The 22056-nt window shown below is 39.0% G+C and overlaps 1 protein-coding gene across 2 annotated transcripts in view; it reads left to right on the top strand.

The window, feature by feature from the left end:
- Nucleotides 1-22056, top strand: part of RPS6KA5 (ribosomal protein S6 kinase A5) — a 132078-nt gene that overhangs the window by 28683 nt on the left and 81339 nt on the right. For both annotated transcript variants that reach the window (XM_080645802.1, XM_080645801.1), the window contains exon 2: nucleotides 7349-7420. Coding sequence is in view for 1 of the 2 variants with exons in the window: in XM_080645801.1 (XP_080501927.1) it covers nucleotides 7349-7420 (72 nt within the window). In the remaining variant the exon portion in view is untranslated. The remainder of the gene's footprint in view (nucleotides 1-7348; nucleotides 7421-22056) is intronic.

Below are 22056 nucleotides of genomic sequence, written 5' to 3' on the forward strand. Positions count from 1 at the left end.
ACACTCAACCGAAAAAGCAAAAAGCAAAAAAAAAAATCCAAAAAGTTGAAGATAATGTAAGAAGACTCTGGGACAACTTCAAGCGTACCAACATCAGAATTATGGGGGTGCCAGAAGAAGAGAGAGAGAGCAAGATACTGAAAACCTATTTGAAGAAATAATGACAGAAAACTTCCCCCACCTGGTGAAAGAAATAGACTTACAAGTCCAGGAAGCCCACAGAATCCCAAACAAAAGGAATCCAAAGAGGACCACACCAAGACACATCATAATTAAAATGCCAAGAGCAAAAGACAAAGAGAGAATATTAAAGGCAGCAAGAGAAAAACAGTTAATTACCTACAAGGGAGCACCCATACGACTGTCAGCTGACTTCTCAACAGAAACTATGCAGGCCAGACGGGAGTGGCAAGAAATTTTTAATGTGATGAATAGCAAGAACCTACAACCAAGATTACTCTACCCAGCAAAGCTATCATTCAGAATTGAAGGGCAGATAAAGAGCTTCACAGATAAGAAAAAGCTGAAGGAGTTCATCACCACCAAACCAGTATTATATGAAATGCTGAAAGGTATTCTTAAAGAAGAGGAAGAAGAAAAAAGTAAAGAGAAAAATTATGAACAACAAATACATATCTATCAACAAGCGAACCTAAAAATCAAGTGAATTAAAAACCTGAGGAACAGAATAATCTGGTGAATATAATAGAATCAGGGGCATAGAAAGGGAGTGGACTGATAATTCTCAGGGGGAAAGGGGTATGGGGGGTTCATGAAGAGAATGGACAAAAATCATACACCTATGGAAGAGGACAGTGGGGGGGAGGTAAGGGCAGAAGGTGGGGTGGGAAATGGGTGGAGGGGAGCTATGGGGGGGGAAAAGGAGAAATAATTGTAATAATCTGAATAAAGATTTATTTAAAATTCAAAAATAAATAAATAAATAAATAAATAAATAAATAAAATAAAAAAACCCCACTATGACCCTAGATTATTTAATAACAACAATAACAATGCAAACAACAAAACTATTTAAATTTGGGAGAAAAGACAATTATCCTGTTAGTCTAAATTTATTATTTTAAAAATTACATTAGTCATATTTTCAGATAACCCTATTAATATTATACATGCAGTTGAAGGAATCTAGTTATAGTGTAAGAAACCAAGTATTTTATATTCATTGATAATACAAGATTTTTTTCTTTTCTATTAATAATTCACACTTTTCTAAAAGGAATTATCTAAATATTGAAATTTGTTTGAGTTTTGACAAACTTAAAAAAAATATCCATTAACTTCTTGTAAAGGGCTTAAATTTAATTTTAAAAGTTATTTCCTAAACAGAAAGTATGTATTATAGGATAACACTAATTATGAAGTGAAGGATTTTCAATGGGATAGTTTCTGATACTTTATTAAGAAAAAAATGGTTATAATTGCTTTGTGAAAGCATTCAAACTGTCCACACCTAACTTTTCTAAATGAATAAACTTAGTAATGCACTAATGTAAAGGAACTATTAATACTTTTCATGGGAGGAGATTGTCTAAGCTGATTAACAATAAGAGATAGGCCTAAAGTAGACCTTGAAAAGTTTAAAAATATTTGTTTTAGTCCAAATTTACTAATATTTAACAACTCATTTGATGTGGGCTTCAAAATAGATGTCAGACATAAATAATTGATATGGTCATACTGCTATGCACCCAACTAAATAGCTCTAGTCTAAGTTTTTAAGGTTTGTTGATATTTTTTGTTAATTTTATACATTTGTGAAAAGTTTTCATTAGGCATTGTTTCTGTGGGAAGGAGTTAATCATTTTAGTTAGGATATAGGGGTTGAGGGTATGGTTTTAGTGCCAATTAAGCTATTATAGTCAGAAATCCAGAAATGCCCAAACTCTGCCCATCCAATCTACTCTTAGCCCCCAAGAGTCATAATGGAACTGTCGGCAAGGAACAGATGCCAGTGGGACTCAGAGTATTACATGAAAGCTGTGCCAACTTCTAGCACACCAGTGTAGAACTCTTCTTAAATTTAAGTGGCATTGGTACATGCAGTTTAGGCTTCAGCCCTAAGTGAGGACTCCTACTTCCTTCCCAGCCATTTAGAATCCCGGGACCAGCATGTTGAGGTGTCTGAGTTAGAAGGTTAGAGGGGAGAACAAACTAGTGAGCAAACACCGAGTCCCAAAGAGCTTCTGAATCTGCTTAGTTAACTGACTCCTGTATATAGTGAAGAAGTGCAAGAGAATGGCCATTCGCCCCAGGGTTCAGTCCAGGCCAGAATTTGAGGCAAAAAAAACACACACAAAAAAACAGATCTTATTGGACTCCACCTACTACCCAGTCAGAATTTTGTGTTGTTGAATACTCAGGTTAGTAACCTCTCTTACCTTTAGGGAGAACTAGAAGAAGGTGATGGGCAGAGGCATACTTGACACAGGAAAAGGAGCTCCTACAACCACAATAAAGTACCATTCACTTTCATGTATGAAGAAAGACGGGCCAGTTCTGTTTCTCAATACAGTACAGGCCCAAGGCATGCAGGTAATAACTCCACATCATATGGTCAAAATACTCTTGGACTTTCCTAAGGCATGTAATGACTCAGATGTGCAGAAGATTTCTGTAATTGGCTGATGTTTATTTCACCTCTAGTGTGAAGTAAGTTATGTAAATATTTTAAGTCTTGTTCTAATAAACATTAGTATTGTTGCTAGGATGTTTGAGCTCTTGATCTTAGGTTAGCAGTTTAATGAAGAGAAATGGGGTTTATTTTTAGACTTTCATGCTTGAAGGCTTCTAATTACAATGGCAAACAAAACCAGCATAGAAATGAGAACCATTTGAACATCTAGACTCACATTCTTTAATATGTTTTTCTCATTGCTTAGGATTCTATGTAGTATCATTTCTTTTTTCTTTTTTTAAATTATCTTAAGTTTTACATATGTCTACTTTTTCCCCAATTGACCCCTCCCCCCCCAACCATTCCCACCCCAGGCAAGCCCCCACTGCCCCAGTGTCTGTGTCCATTGGTTATGCTAATATGCATGCATACAAATCCTTTGGTTGCTCTCTAACCCTCCCACCTCCCCTGCCATTTATCTCTGGATCTATTTTTGTTCATCAAATTATGTTGATCATTATATCCCACATATGAGTGAGATCATGTGATATTTATCTTTTTCTGATTGGCTTATTTTGCTTACCATAATGCTCTCCAGTTCCATTCATGCTGCTGCAAATGGTTAAAAGTTACTTCTTTTTTATAGTATTGCGGCGTAGTATTCCATTGTGTAGATGTACCATAGTTTTTTAATCCACTCACCTGCTGATGGGCACTTAGGTTGTTCCCAAATCTTAGCTATTGTAAATGGTGCTGCTATGAACATAGGGGTGCATATATCCTTTCTGATTGGTGTTTCTGGTTTCTTGGGATATAGTCCTAGAAGTGGGACTACTATATTGGGTCAAATGGGAGTTCCATTTTTAATTTTTTGAGTAAACTCCATACTGTCTTCATTTCTTTTTATGTGTTTTGTATTTAACACAATGAAAAAAACTTTATACTTATTAAATATTCCTCCCATGCCTAAATATAATAGCACTACTACTGATTTATTTCTGTACTAGAGGCCCAATGCACGAAATTTGTGCAAGAGTAGGCCTTCCTTCCCTCTGGCACCTGGGACCCGGGCTTCCCTCCGGCAGGCACCCAGGACCTGGGCTTCCCTTGCAGCCCTGGCTTTGTCTGGAAGGTCGTCCGGAAGGACGTCTGATCTAATTAGCACATTACGCTTTTATTATTATAGATGTGTGAGCACTTACCTTGCCTAACAGATGTCATATAAAAGAAATAATCGTGTGGATATCAAGTTCAAGATCCCTGAGATGGGCCTATATCATACACCTTTTAAATTTTATTTTACTCTTTGGAGTTAACTTGCTATTTCAGTAGTTGAAGTTAAAGTAGAAACTATTATTGTTGATTGTAAGCAGACTTTTGCTTCTTATAATGTCAGAATAAAACCCCTTACCAGAGAATTTATGTGCAAAAAAAAAAAAAAAAGCAAACAAAAACACCATACAAACACACACACACACACCACCACCACCACCACCACCACCACCACCACCACCACCACCAAACTATAAAATCTGAATTTAATACAATCCAGTTGGAGGAAGGGAGCTATAGGAAATAACTTTGCCTTTTCCCTGATTTCAGCTTCAAGCTAAGTACAGTCCATAACTGTGGGGACTCTGGTGAAAAAACAATAGTCTCTCTGGCCAGGGAAACTAGAAAGCTGAAACCAGCCAACCTTGACCACTAAAGATAGTGGAGGAATTCCAGAAGGAGAAGAGCTAGAGAAGGGAGAGTTCTCAAATTTTGTGTATACACATCTGTGAGTGACTTCTGAATTAAGCATGAATACAACAGACTCAGAACAGCCCATCTAAAGACAAAAAAAAAATCTGTACTGGGCTAGAGCTGCCTCCAAAGAATCAGGAGCCAAACCAAGATATTTGCTTGCTAAAACAAACAAAAAACCCTAGCTCTCTTTGGAGAAAAAATAATAATCTAGAATCTTCACAAATAAACATTTATAATGTTAAGGGTACAATCCAAAATTACCCTATATATGAAGAATTAAGAAAATGGAACATATCCCAAGAGGAAAGAAAATCAACTGAGTCCTACCCTGGGATGAATGAGATACTGGCAATAAGAGACAAGAATTTTAAAGCAGCTATTAAAATATCTTCAGTGAAGTAAAACAACATGCTCTCAGTGAATGGAAAAAAAATCAGATAAATAGAAACAATGAAAAAAAAAGAATCAAATGGAAGTTTTAGAAATGAAAAATACAGTATTTGAAATTAAACATTCACTGCATGGATTTAACAGTTCAGAAGGAAAAGTAACTGAACTTGAAGATAGAACAATAGAAATTTGAAGAACAGAGAAAATATATTGGGGGTGGGGAGGGAATGAATATAGATTCTCAGGGACCTCTTAGGTAATATCAAACAATACAACATATATGTAATTGGAACCTCAGAAGGAGAGGAGAGAATGGGTTAGAAAACAAATTTTGCACATTTCCCAAGTTTGATGAAAACCAGAAATGTACAGATATAATAATGCTCAATAAATACCAGACTCAATGAACCCAAAGAAGTTCACATCAAGTCATGTATGGCAAAAGTGTTGAAAGCCGAAGATAAAGAGCAAAGGTTGGAAGCAGTAAGAGAAAAAACACATTTCAAACAGAGGAGCAAGGACCCATTTAATGAATGATTTCACCTCAGCAACTATGGAAGCCAAAAGTAAATGGAAGAACATGTTTATGTAAAGTGCTGGAAGAGAAGAAAAAAGCCTGTCGATTCAGAATTCTATATTAAAAGGAAATATCCTTCAAGTATCAAGATGATTCCAGAATTAGATAGTGGTGATGATGGCACAACCTTGTGAATATACTGAAAAAAAAACCCACAAAAAACAAACAAACACACACACACAAAAATGGATTATATACCTTAAAAGAATGAATTTAATTTAATAGTATGTGAATTATATCTCAAAATTTTTTAAAATGAAGGATAAGAAAAGTTTTTCACATAAAAGAAAACTCAGACATTTCTACACTGCAAGAAATGTCAAAAGAAGTTCTTCAAGGTTGAGGAAGAGTGATACCAGATGGAATTTTGGATTCTTGAAAGAAAAAGATCACCAGAAAATGATAAATATCTGCAGAAATGCAAAAGTCTCAATCCTTCCTCTTAATTTCTTTATAAATTGTATCATATAAGCAAAACTTGTGACATTGTCTTGTGCAATGTGTAACATATAAAATATGTTATCATCCTATATAATATACTAGAGCCCCGGTGCATGAAATTTTTGCACTGGGGGTGCGGGGGTGGTCCCTCAGCCTGGCCTGCGCCCTCTCACAGTCTGGGACCCCTTGGGGGATGTCTGCCTTCTGACTTAGGCCCGATCCCCATCGAGCCTAAGCTGGCAGTCAGACATCCCTCTAGCAGTCCGGGGCTCTTGCAGTCTGGGACCCCTCGCTCCTTAATACCCGCCTGCAGCAGAGGTGGGAGAGGCTTCCGCCACTGCCATTGCACTTGCCAGCCGTGAGCCCGCCTTCTGGCTGAGCGGCACTCCCCCTGTGGGAGCGCACTGACCACCAGGGGCAGCTCCTGTGTTGAGCATCTGCCCCCTGGTGGTCAGTGTGTGTCATAGTGACCGGTCATTGTGCCGTTTGGTCGATTTGCATATTAGGATTTTATTATATAGGATAACTATTCCATAAAGGATGATTGTGAGGCTTCTATATTTTTAGTAAAATGGTATAGTATTAACTATAAGAGGACTTTGAATAGTTAGAAACATGTTATAATCCTTAGAGCAACAGCTACACTAATCAAAGTGGTAGAGCTAAAATGCCAGTGTGAAAACAAATGAAATTCTAAAAAGCATTCAGATGATTCTTTTTAAAGTCAGGAAAGTAAGAGCATGGAAACAAACAACAGAAAAGGTAACTTAAAACAAATAATAAGCCCTGGCCAGGTAGCTTAGTTGGTTAGAGTCTCATCCCGATACACCAAGGTTGTGGATTCAATCTCTGGTCAAGGTACATAGAAGAATCAACCAATGAACCCATAAATAAGTGGAACAACATATTGATGTTTCCCTTTCTCTCTTTCTCTCTCTTTCCCTCCTTCCCCGCTCCCTCCCTCCATTCCACTGTCTCTAAAAAGAAATGGAAAAAACACCCTTGGGTGAGGATTAACAACAACAAAAAAAGGTTTTATTGCAATGTATAGCATACAGAAAATTACAGAAAACATAGCTGTACACTTTAAAAATCCTATATAATAAAAGAGTAATATGCAAATCGACCAAATGGCAGAACGACCGGTCGCTATGACGTGCACTGACCACCAGGGAGCAGATGCTCAACACAGGAGCTGCCCCCTGGTGGTCAGTGCGCTCCCACAGGGGCAGGGCCACTCAGCCAGAAGCTGGGCTCATGGCTGGTGAGCGAGTGCAGTGGTGGTGGCGGGAGCCTATCCTACATCCATGCCAGCGCTAAGGATTTCTGACTGCTCTCAGTTGGACTGTGAGAGGGCACACCGGGCTGAGGGACCCCACTCTCCCTCCCCAGTGCATGAATTTTGTGCACTGGGCCTCTAGTTGATTATAAAGTGAACATAGGTTTAACCACTCAAGTCAAGAAATAAAACATTGCTGGTGTCTCAGAAGCCCCTGTGGGGCCCCCTTCTGTTTCTGATCCCTTTAATTATTTCTTTTTTTCTCTTTGTTTTTTAGCAAATTTAACAGGACATGCAGAGAAGGTGGGGATTGAAAATTTTGAGCTCCTGAAAGTCCTAGGAACTGGAGGTAAGTTTTGAGTTAATTCTTTTTGGGAAAAAAAAAAAAGTACTTTTTATTCCTATGACAAAGGATTGATATTTCCAGTATAGAAATCAGCTGAAATTTAAAAAGCATAAGGAATTCAACAGAACTGTCAAAGAACCTGAATAATGATTCATAGAAGAAATACAAAAGACAGAATTTGAAAGAATTAGCAAGATTTAGAAAAATCAATCTCTTTCACCCTGCTGTTGGGAATGTAAATTAATTCAATGTTTGCATAGGAGACAATATTAAAGAAATCACTAACATTTATAGAGAACTTGTTATTTGCCAAGTACTCCATTAAATGCTTTATACTGATTGACTCATTCAATCCTCAACTTTATTGATATTCAGTGATCATAATTTTGAATAATGAAAAGCTCAAGACCCTTTAGAAACCTAACAATACGAGTTTGGTTAAATGGAACATGGATCTATATATTCTATAATCTATACTAATAAAAGGGTAATATGCTAATTAGATCGGACGTCTTCCGGACATCCATCCAGACGTCCTTCTGGACAAAGCCACAGTGGCGGGGGCTGGAGCAGAGCCGGTTAGCGGCGACCAAGGCTGGCAGGGGAGGGCAGTTAGGGGCGATCAGGCGGCAGGTGAGCAGTTAGGGGCGGTCAGGGGAGCAGTTAGGGGTGATCAGGCCGGCAGGCAGAGGCGGTTAGGGGCGATCAGACAGGCAGGGGAGCAGTTAGGGGTGATCAGGTCGGCAGGCAGAGGTGGTTAGGAGCGATCAGGCAGGCAGGCAGAGTGGTTAGGAGCGATCAGGCAGGCAGGCAGGTGAGCGGTTAGGAGCCAGCAGTCCTGGATTGCTAGAGGGATGTCTGACTGCCGGTAGTCGGACATTCCCTGAGGGGTCCCAGATTGGAGAGGGTGCAGGCCGGGCTGAGCTACCCCTCCCCCCGTGCACGAATTTCGTGCACCGGGCCTCTAGTTAGTGCAATAAGACTGAAAGACCTAACATTTTTAAAAGCTACCATAATGTAGTAAGTTACAAAAAAAAGTTAACAGAAGAGAATGTACAATATACCATTTCCATAATATTAAAAAATTATGTATATCAATATCTACATGTGTATACATATGTAAAAGAAAAAATCTCTGGTATATATACCAGACTGATAACTGGTTGTTGTCCCTGGGTGGTGGGATTTTAAATGATACTGATTTTCTGCTTTATACTTTCTGTGTCTTCTGATTTTTACTACTGCTGTTCTTCCTGCTTAAGAGTCAGGGCCTCATAGGTGTCTGAGATCCTTAAATTTAGAAGAGCCCCATGTTTGGTTTAATGCTCTGCTTTCACTGTTCTAAAATTCTAAATAATTCCTAAACAAACCATCCCATTTTTTCATTTTGCACTGCCCCCCGCCTGTGGGGCTCCCCCCCACCACCACCATGTAGCTTGTCAGAACTGCACTGTGTCTCTTTAGCCCTTCCCCTGGAATGTGCTGCTGTGCTGGGAGAACTTGCCACTTCATTTTCCCTTCCTTCAGGTGGAAGTGAAAAGCAGGCCTTTACCTCTCTTTTTCCATCCTTAGCAGGCCTGTTGTCTCTTTCCCTGGAAGGGGAAAGAGAACCTTAGGGGGCAGACCAATTTTCTTCCCCACTAAAGTTTAGCTTGAAGAAGTATCAAAGAAAGTCTTACAAACATGATCTTACTGTGAAGAAGAAGCAAGGCACCATGAGTGAAAGAAGTGGAAACAATAAATAGCAGAATTAGACCCACAGGGACTTATTGGAATTATTAGATGTGAAATATGATATACATGGTTTTAAAATTCGAGATTAGACAGTAATTTTAAGGAAAAAGGCATGCTAAAAAAATGACCAGACAGATTTGAAAAAGAATCAAGAGAGCTTCCAGAAGTGAAAAAAACAATTTAAATTATAAACTTAGTACGTTTTTTACTAGCAACTGAGATATATTTAGAGAGAAAGAGAAATTTGGGAGATGAATTTGAGGTAAGTATGCAGAACATAGAATGGAGAAAAAAGAGATGGCATCTATAAAAGATTTAGAAAGAATAGACAATAGCTGAAAATTCACTAGGATTGGTTGAATATATGAATTTGCAGATTTAAAAAACAGAGCAAATCACAAGCAGACAAGTATAAATAAATTCTTTTTTTTAATCCTCACCCAACGGTATGTTTTTATTGATTTTAGGGAGAGAGAGGAAGAGAGAAATAATTGATATGAGAAACATCCATTGGCTGCATCCCATATGTGCCCCAACCAGGGATCAAATCCGAAATCTAGGTTTATGCCCTGACTGGGAATCGACCCCACAACCTTTTGGTGTACGGGATGATGCTCCAAGCAACTGAGCTACTAGCCAGGGCTAAAGAAGTTCTTATATAGATACATCATAGAGAAACTGATGAACACCAGAGACAGACAGATACCCTAAACATAGCCAGGAAGAAGACTTATTTATGAAGGAGCAATGATTAAATTAACGAACTTTTCAACAGTGACCATGAAAGCCATAGGAGAGTGGAAGAATATCTGCAAAATGCCCAGATAAAATTACTGTCAATTAGAATTATATACCCAGCAAAACTTTTCCAGAAGTGAGAGCAAAATAGACATTTTCAGACATACAAAAGCTGGGTGTGTTTTTTACCAGTAGGTCCTCATTAAAATTTTTTCTAAAAGATATAGCTATAAGGAGAAGAAAAGTGATCTCAGGAGAGTTTCTGAGATGCAGAAAGGATTCATGAGCAAAGAATATCTAAATATTGTCTGTGTGAAAGCATGGTCATAATGTCGATATTGTGGTGGTAAAAATAGCAAACTGAATTATTAGACAAAAGTAGCATAATTTTGTATATTATAGGAGTGATGTTTGAGATAGTGTTCCTCAAACTTTATCATGCACATGAATCTTGAATGTATAAATTACCACACTGATTAAAAAAAAAAAAGAATAAAATTCCTGAACAGTCCTATAACTCTTCAAGAAATTGGTCAGTAAGCAAGTCTTCCTAATAGGAAAACACTTGATACAGTTTTAAGGATGAGTTCTGCCAAACATTAGAGACATAGATAATTTTAATCTTCTATAAACTAAGAGAACAGAAAAAGTTGGATTATTTCCTCCAATTTATTGTATGAGGCCAGTAGTATAACCTTGATTCCAAGAAACAGAGAAAGAGAGTGTGAGGAAGGAATATTATAGGCCAGTTTAATATAAAATTTATAAAATCCAACCTCGTGTGTATTTTCTTTCAACACATTTAGTGCTCTGTCTCATTATCTACCTCATCTTTTTGAGTGGTTTGATCACAGGTCTTAAAGGTAATTCTTCAAAGGTGAGGAAAGAGTTTACCAGTAAAATTTACTTTTGTATTTCCATTTTATGCTTCTCTGCTGTTCTGTATATAATTGGTCTACTGTTAGCCATGGATACTGCTCTTCTTCTTTGTCACCTGCAGTATACTTGCTTAAAGACGATGGCATGATTATGAAATATTACTGTAGGTATTCCTATATTTAAAATCACAGTTTTGATGACTAAATGGAGTAGGTGGAAACTTTTATTATGAATTTAATAAAATATTAATTTTTATTTAAATACTAGAGGCCCATTGCAGGAAGATTCCTGCAAGAACAGGGCTTCCAGCGGGCTTCCCTCCGCCCCCTGCGCTTTCCCTCCCGCCACCGCCACCCCTCCCACCCCCGCCCCCCGCGCTTTCCCTCCCACCGCTGCCCCATGCTTTCCCTTCCCTCCCGCTGCCTCTGCCCCCCACCCCACACTTTCCCTCCCGCCATCTCTGCTGCCCCATGCTTTCCCTCCCTCCGCCGCACTGCACTTTTCCTCCTGTCGTGGCTGCCCCCCCACCCCCCGCGCTTTCCCTCCCGTAGCTGCTGCCCCCCCACCCCCTGCGCTTTCCCTCCCGCAAGCGCCGCCTCCCCTGCACTTTCCCTCCCACCGCCACCTCTGCCCCGCACTTTTCCTCCTGCTGCCGCCGCCCCCCCCACCCCCTGCGCTTTCACTCCTGTAGCCGCGGCCCCCGCCCCCCCCCCCCCGCGCTTTCCCTCCTGCCGCCTCGCTTTCTGCTTTCCCCCCCTCTTCCTTCTATGCTGTCTTCAGTCTTCATTTTGTCTGTCTGCGTATGCAAATTAACTGCCATCTTTCGTTGGGTTAATTTGCATACTCGTTCTGATTGGCTGGTGGGCGTAGCGGAATGATGGTTAATTTGCATGTTTCTCTTTTATTAGTGTAGATTTCACCACTAATCTTCAGTTTCATTACCCTTTTAAGATAATTTTTTTACAGCACTATTTAGAATAATAGAAGTCTTTGTGTCATGTCAGGTTTTCTATGGAAGTGAAACTGAAAACACTTCTGATAAATTTTACACTAGAAAAAATGCTATTCATCCAATATCTTGAAGACTTTGTGAAATATTGGAACAGAAAAGGTTTACTTCTTGATGTGATACTTAAATGCATGTAATATTCATGAAAAATAATTGTCTTTTACTCAGAGTATTGATTTATTTATCTTGTTTCTTTTGGTCTATCAATAATTGGTTGATCAGTTTCTGAAGCAAGAGACTTGGAAATAACTTTAGATTCTTCTCTATTTTGACCTTTTTTATTTTGTTTTCCCCAGAATCCTATAATTTTTTCCATCAGAATGACGCTTAGAATAACCTTTTCTTTTCTGTCCCTAGTGCCATCACTCATATTACCTTGTATATGCATTGTTTTTAGTGTTCTCTTAACTGGTCTGCCTTCCTGCAAGTTTTCTCTTCCATTTTATGTACAGTAGGTCCTCGGGTTACGTTGGAGATCCATTCCTACGCGCGATGTAATGCAATTTTCGCCGTAAGTCGGAACCCACCTATATAAGCACCTACGTCACTCAAATGGAACACATACACAGCAGTAATGAAGTGAAACAGTAAAAAAAAATTAAAAGAAAGATAACAATTCCTGACCTTTACTTGTGGTAAATAAATAATAAAAAACATAAAGCATACATATGTACATACGTCGAAATGACGGAACTTGTTTTTTTTGTTTTGTTTTGTTTTGTTTTTACAAATAAATGGGAGATGGCAATGTAACCATGAAACCGACATACGTCGAGTCCTACACAACCGAGGACTGCCTGTATTTTATACATATATCCTGTTATAAAATAATATACAGCCGCATTAAAACTCAACATTATTGCTCTATTCTCCTGTTTTCAGAACTCACAGTGCCATTTTTTTCCAGTTAATTATTCAGGTCCAAAATCTTTTGTTGTTGTTGTTAATCCTCACCTGAGGATATTTTTCCATTGATTTTTAGGGAGAGTGGAAGAGAGAAGGAAAGACAGAGAGAAACATCGATGTAAGAGAAACATATTGATTGGTTGCCTCCCGCATGAGCCCCAACCAGGGTCCAGGCTGGAGAGGAGTCTGCAACCAAGGTACATGCTCTTGGCCCGAATTGAACCCAGGAGGGGACGCTCTATCCACTGAGCCAAACCGGCTAGGGCAAGTCCAAAATCTTTTTAAAGATTTTTATTTTTTTAGAGAGGAAGGGAGAGGGAGAGAGAAACATCAATGTGAGAGTGACCCCGGGGATTGACCCCCACAACTCCTGGCATGTGCCCTGACTGGGAACAGAACCGGCAACCTTCTGATGCACTGGCTGACGCCCAGCCAATGGAGCCACACCGGCCAGGGCTCAAGTCCAAATTCTTGCCTTGCTTTCAGGCTTAGCTCTGTTTCCTCCTGTCTTTTCTCCAGTTACCATCATATTCTGCTTACTTTCCAGCTCAGTTAATTTTCCTTACTCCCCTACAATTATGTGTACTTTCCCATCCTCTGATGCCCGGCCTTGTCTTGTTCTCTCATTTTCACGCTCCTCCTCTTTTCTGCCCGTCCAAATCCTGCCCAGATTGCTTCATTCTCTGAATTGTGCCACTGAAGCTTTTTTGTAGAAAATGCAGCACTGCCCTGGTCAGTGTGGCTCAGCTCGTTGGACATGGTCCTGGGCACTGAAAAGTTGCCAGTTCTATTCCTGGTCAGGGCACATGCCCGGGTTTTAGGCTTGATCCCCAGTAGGGGCGTGCAGGAGGCAGCCCATTGGTGTTTCTGCTCTCACATTGATGTTTGTTTCTCTCCTCTTCCTTCTTGTCTCTAAAAATCAATTTTTTAAAAATCTTTTTTTTTAAAAAAAAGAAACCCAGCACTGAGTGGTTCTCTTAATTTTCCTTCACATTTGCTATTTTTCTTCCAGATGGTAAGCACTTGAGATCACCCCCGTAAATTTTTCCGACCCTATTGCCCTGTCCCCTTCCCATATCCATGACAGTATGAAATATAAGTCTACCAAGTATGTAATTTATGCTCTTATCTCTAGCATTATTCTTGCGGTTGATACTCCCACATCCAGGAAATGTCTTTGGTTCATCTTTTAGAATTTTTTGTTTCATGATGAAATTTTGGCTTATTTGTGGGAATGACGATTCTATTTTTATTTCTGCAGCTTTCTTTTGACCATTTTTCTTTCTTCGAGACATCTAAGTATAGAAGAAATCTTTAAACATACCCATTGTGTGCATTATTACTAATTCTGATGCTTAATGAAATGGAGCATGAAGGTCTCAGCTAAAAGAATTTAGTATTGTCTTTGAATTTTTTTATTCATCATACATGATCCATACTTTGGAGCTCTTTGGTCACTATGACAAACAGGTAAAATTTGCCATGTGACTGTAAAGGGGCAGCAGGGTTGGTTTCTCCTCCCAGTTTTGGTTGTGAGGTTCTTGGGTATTGAGGATGACTTAGAAGTCTCAGGTTTGAATCTTGACATTATCATTGCCTACTTGCCTTCTTTGAAACATCAAATGAACTCTGTGAGCCTAAATCAGGGGTGGGCAAACTTTTTGACTCGAGGGCCACAATGGGTTCTTTAAACTGGACCGGAGGGCCGGAACAAAAGCATAGATGGAGTGTTTGTGTGAACTAATATAAATTCAAAGTAAAGGAGCGGAGGGGAGAGCAAGAGAACCCTCAGCTCTTTCGGCTCCGTGGGCCGGATAGAACAGCCGAACGGGCCGGATCTGGCCCGCGGGCCGTAGTTTGCCCACGGCTGGCCTAAATCCCTATTGGCGTAAGTTAATAATACCTATCTCACTGTGTTGTTACAAGATTAATGAGATAATGGGTATGAATTGTCAGTTGCTAGATAACTATCAGTTGTGGTTATTTATTGTACAGGGATCTCCTCCATAAAGTTGTACCCTAAATTAGAAAAATAAAAATGATTTAGGAATTATTCATAAGGATAGGTTATTAGTTATTTCATATAATCACTGTTAGCATATCTGGGAGTAATTTCAACTAGTCATATTTCTTTCTTTTTTTAAAATTCATCTTAGAGAAAGGTAGGGAGAGGGAGAGAAAAAGAGAGAAACATCAATGTGAGAGAGAAACATCGATCTGTTGCCTCCCACACGTGCCCTGACCAGGGATCAAGCCTGCAACGTGAGTATGTGCCCTGACTGGGAATCAAACCTGCCACCTTTTGATGTACAGGACGACGCTCCAACAACTGAGCCACACTGGCCAGGGGGGCTAAAGTTATATTTCTAATAATAAAAATCTAACAAAAATGTTTTATAAATAACATGTTGAAGTTTTATTATAATTTCTAAAGTTGATTTATAAATTACCTTAAAAATAACATGTCAAATGAAAATGTATTTTTTTCTTATTCTTTGTCTTAACTATTCAAACATTTTAGGTTCTTAACCTTTTTGTATTTTGGGTTAACAGTCTTATGCTAAAATATACATAAAATGAATAATAAAGCATTTAGATTGCTTGACACATAATAAACGCGATGTAAACGTTAGCTATTTATACAGCTGTGAGGGAAAGAAGCCATGTTTCTAAAAGAGCTAATGTAATGCACCACCAAGGTCTCAGATTAGCTTACTATGCAAGTGAATGTCATTTCTTAGCAAATACTTTATTAGCCTAAAATATATCCAGCAGGAGGGAAAAACAGCCAGCAAAAGATCTTCCATGTTTCAGGCTGGTCTCTCCTAATCCATTCTCCACACGACAGCCAGAGTGATCTTTTTAAAGATCCTTCTTAAGTGCATGTCACTTCTCTATTTAAAACCTCTCAGTCCATTCCCATTGCTGTTGGAATTCATTCTTTCATATGTATTTATCAAGAGGCAAGAATTGTTTTTGGTACTGAGATAGAGTAGCGAGCATTTAAAATACATGTATTACATAAAAAATTGCAAGTTGAATAGTATTAACCTGGTCTCTGTTTAACATAGAATTATTTCTGGGTTTATGAAACCTTGGCAGAACATAGAAATTCAAAATGCCATGCCTCCTGTAATGTCTAATGAGCAGTAACCATTTGTGCCTCAGTCCCTGGTGCCCTCGTAAGAAGGTCACTTTTTCCTTATCATGTAGGGGTTGTTTTGTTTTTTTGTCACCTAATCTACAGCAGATCTTGCAAGCTGTTCTGTGGAAATACTTGTCTAGTAGACTGTCTGGTGGGTTGCTCACCCCAGCCTCGAGGGCCATCTTTGAAATGTTCTCTTTACGCATTGGTCCCAGACTCTATGAAAATCATCCCTGACAGGGCACCCTTTAAACAATGTTTTTGTTCTTACTGCACACTTTAAAAAAAACACACATTTTATTTATTAAATAAGACGTAATTCTAGTTCTCCTGGTAACTTGCCACTAGAGGGTGCTAGACATTGCCCGTGACTAGGGCAACTTAAAGACAGCTACTTTTTGGTGATAGAGGGAAAGAACTTTGGTTGAGTTATGTAAATGTAGAAGACTGTTTTAAAAAAGTATGATGACTTAGTCATCATTTGTCATTTTATTCTCTTAGGTGTTTGGGAAGTATCCCTATTAAAAATAGTGCCTTTAAAAGCATATATTCATTAAATTGTCAAAATTGTCATTCAAAAGTGTTTATAATTTTGCATCTGTGCATACCCACTATACCCTATGCTTCAGTGTGAGCCTACAGTGTGTATGGCAATCAGAGAGGTTAAAAGTTGGTGATGTTTTACGCCATAATCAAAAGGTGATTCCATATGATGATGTTGGTTGACATTGTCTCCCTAGTATAAATTCAGTTCCGTGTATTAGTGAATTGTTCACTAGAAGCCAAGCCCGGGACAGGGTTGTGGGGCACGTGATTTATTACAGGAATCAGGGCAGGGGAAGAGCCTAAGCGGCATGTGGTCTCAGCTGGGGTCTAGGTTCAGCCGGAACCTCTGGGAAGTTTCAGAGCAAGAGTGAGGAGGCGAGCCTTTTGTGCCCATGTTAGCCATTGGCTGCAGGCTGCTTGGCTGGGGTGGGGTAGGGGATGGTGGCTGTAACCTCTCAGGTGCGGCTGTGAAGAGGAAAGCTGTGGCGATTGGAAGCAGTCTGGGTGCACCAGCCTGTAAAGGTGTTACTTGGCAGGGCACCATTTGCATCTATTAGGGATGGTCATTAACACTGGCCATTAAGACATAACTGCTTAGCTAGGCAAACAGCTCAGTTAGATATAACCAGACGATGATTTATGAATGTGCTTCTTAGTTGTCCCTGTTTCCTTGTTTTCCTGTATTTTCCTTTAGTAAGATCTTCTGGTGATCAGATCCAGGGGTGGTCATTTCCAAGTGTGGACCTCATAGTAGGACACCATTTCCTTTGTGGCTTTTTCTTCTTTCCTGCTGGACCAGAATCTTTAGTTTTCAAGTCATTCGAGGTTGGGGTTAAGAAATGGCCTATCGTTTACGTAAATCTAGAAGATTATTATGCAATCAGTCTTTGAATATTCAAGCTAATGCAATATTGAATTCATAGATAGTTAATCCTGTGACGATTTTTTTTTAATTTTCAACCTTCTTACATACTAAATCCTTTTTTAGAAGCTGTTACTCTTCATGAGATAACGTGCTGATTTGTATTCCTGATTCCGCTGTACAGCTATTTTTGACCATTAAAGTAGTTAAGCAAATGAGTCCAGTGGCCCTTGGTTAATTTAGAAACTAAAATCTGATTAAATCTAGAATGCTGATACTTTTATTATGTGATTTCCAAGTCTTCATTATTATATATCTTAGAGGATGTGTTTATGCCTAAAGCAATGGACTACCATAGTCTCTTTCACAAAAATTACTGCCCATGATTTCATATGCGTTTACTATGTCTGGTTTGTTTACTTTTAGCATCTGTTTTCTTAATCAAGCATTAGGCAAACTCATTAGTCAACAGAGCGGCAGACCGAGGCTCTCGAGCCGCATGTGGCTCTCGAGCCGCAGTTTGCTGACCATTGTATTAGAGGATTAATCTATTGTAATCAGCTTACTTTTATTAATCTTAGAAATTTTGTTTTTATGGTTTTACAAATCCTAGCAAACAGTGGCTAAAAAAATAGTTATATTAAATGACTCAAATTCTCCTTTTTTTGTTTTAAAATTATGTTGAAATATTTAGTTTAATTGGTATTTTTTTAATATTTGGAATTTAGTTTCTAATTAAGATATCCGTTGTGTAAAGGAATTTAGGAATTAGTGCTTCGGTATGATAATTTGCAAAGTCAGGTACGTTTTATTTTAATTGTGTTTTGAAATTTACTCATTTTCAAAGAGATTTAGTAGCGTTTTCAAAGATAGGGGAGGAAAAGGAACCTAAAAAGATAAAAAGGAGAGAAAGTGAAATAGATGTAGACACCTGGAATGAGATCGTCGTTGTTACTGAGTCTTAAATTTAACTCTGAGGTTAAGAAGAGGTGAATATAAAGGGAAAATTCTTTGGCCTACATAATATATATATTTTAAAGAAAAGGCATATGAATTCTTCTAGAACAGTGGCTTTCAAGCTTTTCTGATTATTACTCATTGTATGAAATAGGTACATTTTTATATGGCAACTCAGTATGTGTATTTATGTATGTGTATAGACATACAGACACACACTTTTTTCCACTGACACTTACATAGTGTTTATTATCTGCCAGGCCTTATTATGTCTATATTAATTTATTTAATCCCAAAAACAATGATGGAGGAACTGTTACTGTCCCTAATGAGGAAATTGAGACAGTCACCTTAACTATTTTGCCCAAGGTCACACAGTTTCTAAATAGCACATCTAGGATTCAAACCCAGGCAGTCTGGCACCAGTCTATTTTTAGCCATTATCCTATATTGCCCTCTTTTTTTTTCCTCCCATGTGTTCAGGTTTGTTCATATTCATATGTACATATACATGTGCATACATCTATCTATATATATAAAAGCCTAAGCGACCGACTGATTGAACGACTGGTCGCTATGACGCGCCCTCACCACCAGGGACAGATGCTCAACGCAGGAGCTGCCCTCTGGTGGTCATTGCACTCACACAGCCAACATCCCGTGGCCCCTCCCCCCGGTCAACCTCCTGCGGCCCAATTGGCCCCAATCACCGGCCAGACAGAGGGACCCCACCCATGCACAAATTTGTGCACTGAACCTCTACTATATATATAAAGAGGAGACAGAAGTGTCATTAAACACTTTTAGTATATTCTGTTCTCTTTTAGTTTTTAAAATGCTGGTTGGAACCACTAAATTAATAACATCATCCACTGTTGGGTCATGGCCCACAGTTTGAAAAAACTGGTCTACGGAGACTTTAATAAGCACTGCAGTTATCAAATGGCTCCTATAGCATGGACATTAAATACTATGAGAACAGCACTTTTTACAAAAGATCCGGAGATATTCTTGAAAAAAACTAATTTTATTTTATGTAGTCTCTTTAAAAAGTGTCACACAGAAGATTAAACCTCAATTTACTAGAGTCTTTCTGAGTAAAGTCTTCCTTGGCTACTCCTGTTGTCCCAGTAAGGTGCTCCCTGTTGGTCTGTCTGTACACAGGGTAGCTTGTAGAGAACCACTGGGATGGAGAGCAGTGTTGCTGAGGTCTAATTAATCCGATGTTTCATATGAGTCTTTAGAAGTTCCAGGTTATGGTCAGTTTCACCATTGAACTCTCAGTATTGATTGTATGGCAGTATCGCTGGGATGAGCTGCTTCGTGGAGAATCCTTTCGAGGGTGGTGGTTTTACAGGGGTTTGATATATGCTATTCCAGCATTACTTTCCATACATGTTCAGCTGGCCTGTTAATAAGGATACCAGTTTCCAAGGGCAGGACAAGTGCAATGTAAAGTTCCAGGGGTGTATTTCTTGTTTGGTTTCATTTCTGACACTGATGTCTTGCACTGAATGAAATTCTACAAGGGAAGACGGAGGGGAGGCAGGTGGATTGATTGTCAATGCTCAGGACATACCGCATGTGGAAAGATAGAACTCTTTCCCCAGGTTAAATTATATATGAGAAGGGGATGTGGCCAAGCATTCTAATTCCTTCTCACATAATTGTGGCAGATGAGAAAGCAGTGGCCATATGTGGATGTCACTATGTTAAGTTTATTTTCCTGTTCTAACATGGGGACAGCTAGGGTTCCTGAGTTCACTTTCACCAGGAGATATTGCAAGGAACCATATTGTTCCTTCCCTACAGGGAAAGAATTGGCTAGCAATAGCTCTGTACTGTGGATCTGCATTGCTAGTTTCCTCACCTTTGTGTCAAAATTGTCAGCTGAGAAGAGGGTATTTGGCTCTATGTTTACGGAGCTGTTTCTTTGGCCTTTTCCTATTTGTTAGCTTGTTCTTGTTTTTTGGTTTTTGTTTTTTCATGCATTCAACATTGAGTTTCCGTGATTTGCCAGCTTCAGTGTTACTTGCTAATGATACAAAGGGGGTAAAATCAGACAAGTCCATAATTTTGTGAAATTTACACCCCAGTAGAAGTTAGATAATGAAGCAATCATGCAAATACATGAAAACTAATGTTTCTGATAATTTCTGTGAGAGAGAATGCATGGTGTTATGAGAGCATAAAATTAGGGGACTTGTACTACTAGTCTGGGAAGTCGGGAAGCTGGATGGCTGAAGAAATTACCTCAATGAGATGGTGAGAAGGTGGAGAGAGGGTAGGTAGAAGCCAGATAGTTTAAGTTATATTAGGGATTCTCTTTAAGAGCAATAGGAAATCAACTGTTTTGAGCTGGAAGGGTTATTTTAGTATAATTATCATTATTATTTTTAATCCTCATCCAAGGACATGCTGAGAGAGAGAGAGAGAGAGAGAGAAATATCGTCATGAGAGAAACATCGATCAGTTGCCTTCCGTACATGCCCCCACTGGGGACTGAACCTGCAACCCATGAGTGTGCCCTGACTAGGAATTGAGCCGGCAACCTTTCGGTGCACAGGATGACATTCAACCAACTGAGCCATTCTGCTGGACAGGAAGGGTTATATTTTTATCAGCAATTTAGATAACAGCACAAAAAGGTATGTTTGCCAGATTGAGGGGGAAAGCAAGCTGAGAGGCACAGCGAGTATGGTTGATGGCTGAGTCAACCTTTAACAAGACTGCCGTTATCTGGAAGGATGAGAGGGGGATGGATTTCAGCGGTGATGAATATGAATGATCCTTTCGTTAGTGCAAACTTCCATGTGACATGATTGGTACTTGTGGTTAATCAAGAAATGTTGGGTAAAATGGAAAAATGTTTTAAAAGGTTATATATAAACACAACTTTGAACATAACTACTTTTCACTTAAAATGGATAAATGCATATTCACTTGCCAGTCTTTGGATGTAGGCACAACACTCGTTCTTCAGGACTGGGTTCTTAAACGATGGTTTATTTTGTATAAACCCCATTAAAATTAAGTTTTGAATTCTTTAAAGTGGAGTGAGAACCAGCCACATTTGAAGTAATCTGAGTACAAAATTCTTTTAGATTTTCATAATCCCCCCCAAGCCTTTTACAGTTGTTTCACCCACACCTAACTTTCCAGCAGTTCTTTTGAAGTACCTTGCTTTTATCTAGTTCATCCAAAGTATTCAACCTCAATTTTCTCTTTCACATTTACATTTCAGTGGTTATGTAATATTTAGTTAAATTATAATAAGAATGACGTATGCGGCAGGCATAAACAGGTAGGGCAGTGAGTATCAGTGACTGATTTGAAGCAGATGACTGAACCGCATGGGGACAGAAGTGCACTGTGAGCTAGTTACAGGCATTCAGTGTGTGGCAGTGTGTCTTACAGAGGGAGAGGAGAGCATCAGTCCTGGGAGATTGGAATTTAGGTTGGGTGCTGTGTATGTGGGACACACAAAAGCCCCATACCTGTTGAAGACTTCCTCCTGAGTTTGTAAGTGGCTGCTCCGTGGAAGATAAACACTTCATTATAAAGATTTTTGCCTTCCTTTCAATACTCTGAATAGATGAACTTTTTCATTTTTACACTTCAAGTTAATTTGTTAGGGTTGTGTTTTCTCTTTTGATTCACTTCTGACTTACTAAAATCTCAATCTGTAATTATTTTATTTGTAATGAGATGAGACACAAACATTTTGTGAACTTTTTCTGTATTCCAGAATGTGTTCATGGTGCTGATTTTATTACAATCCAGAGAATCTGATTTCTAATATTTGTGAGGGATTATTTCTTCATTCATTTATGGTGAACATGGTCTCTGGCTTAACACTTCCT

The sequence above is a fragment of the Plecotus auritus genome, assembly GCF_963455305.1.
Source record: "Plecotus auritus genome assembly, chromosome: 1".
Lineage (NCBI taxonomy): Eukaryota > Metazoa > Chordata > Mammalia > Chiroptera > Vespertilionidae > Plecotus > Plecotus auritus.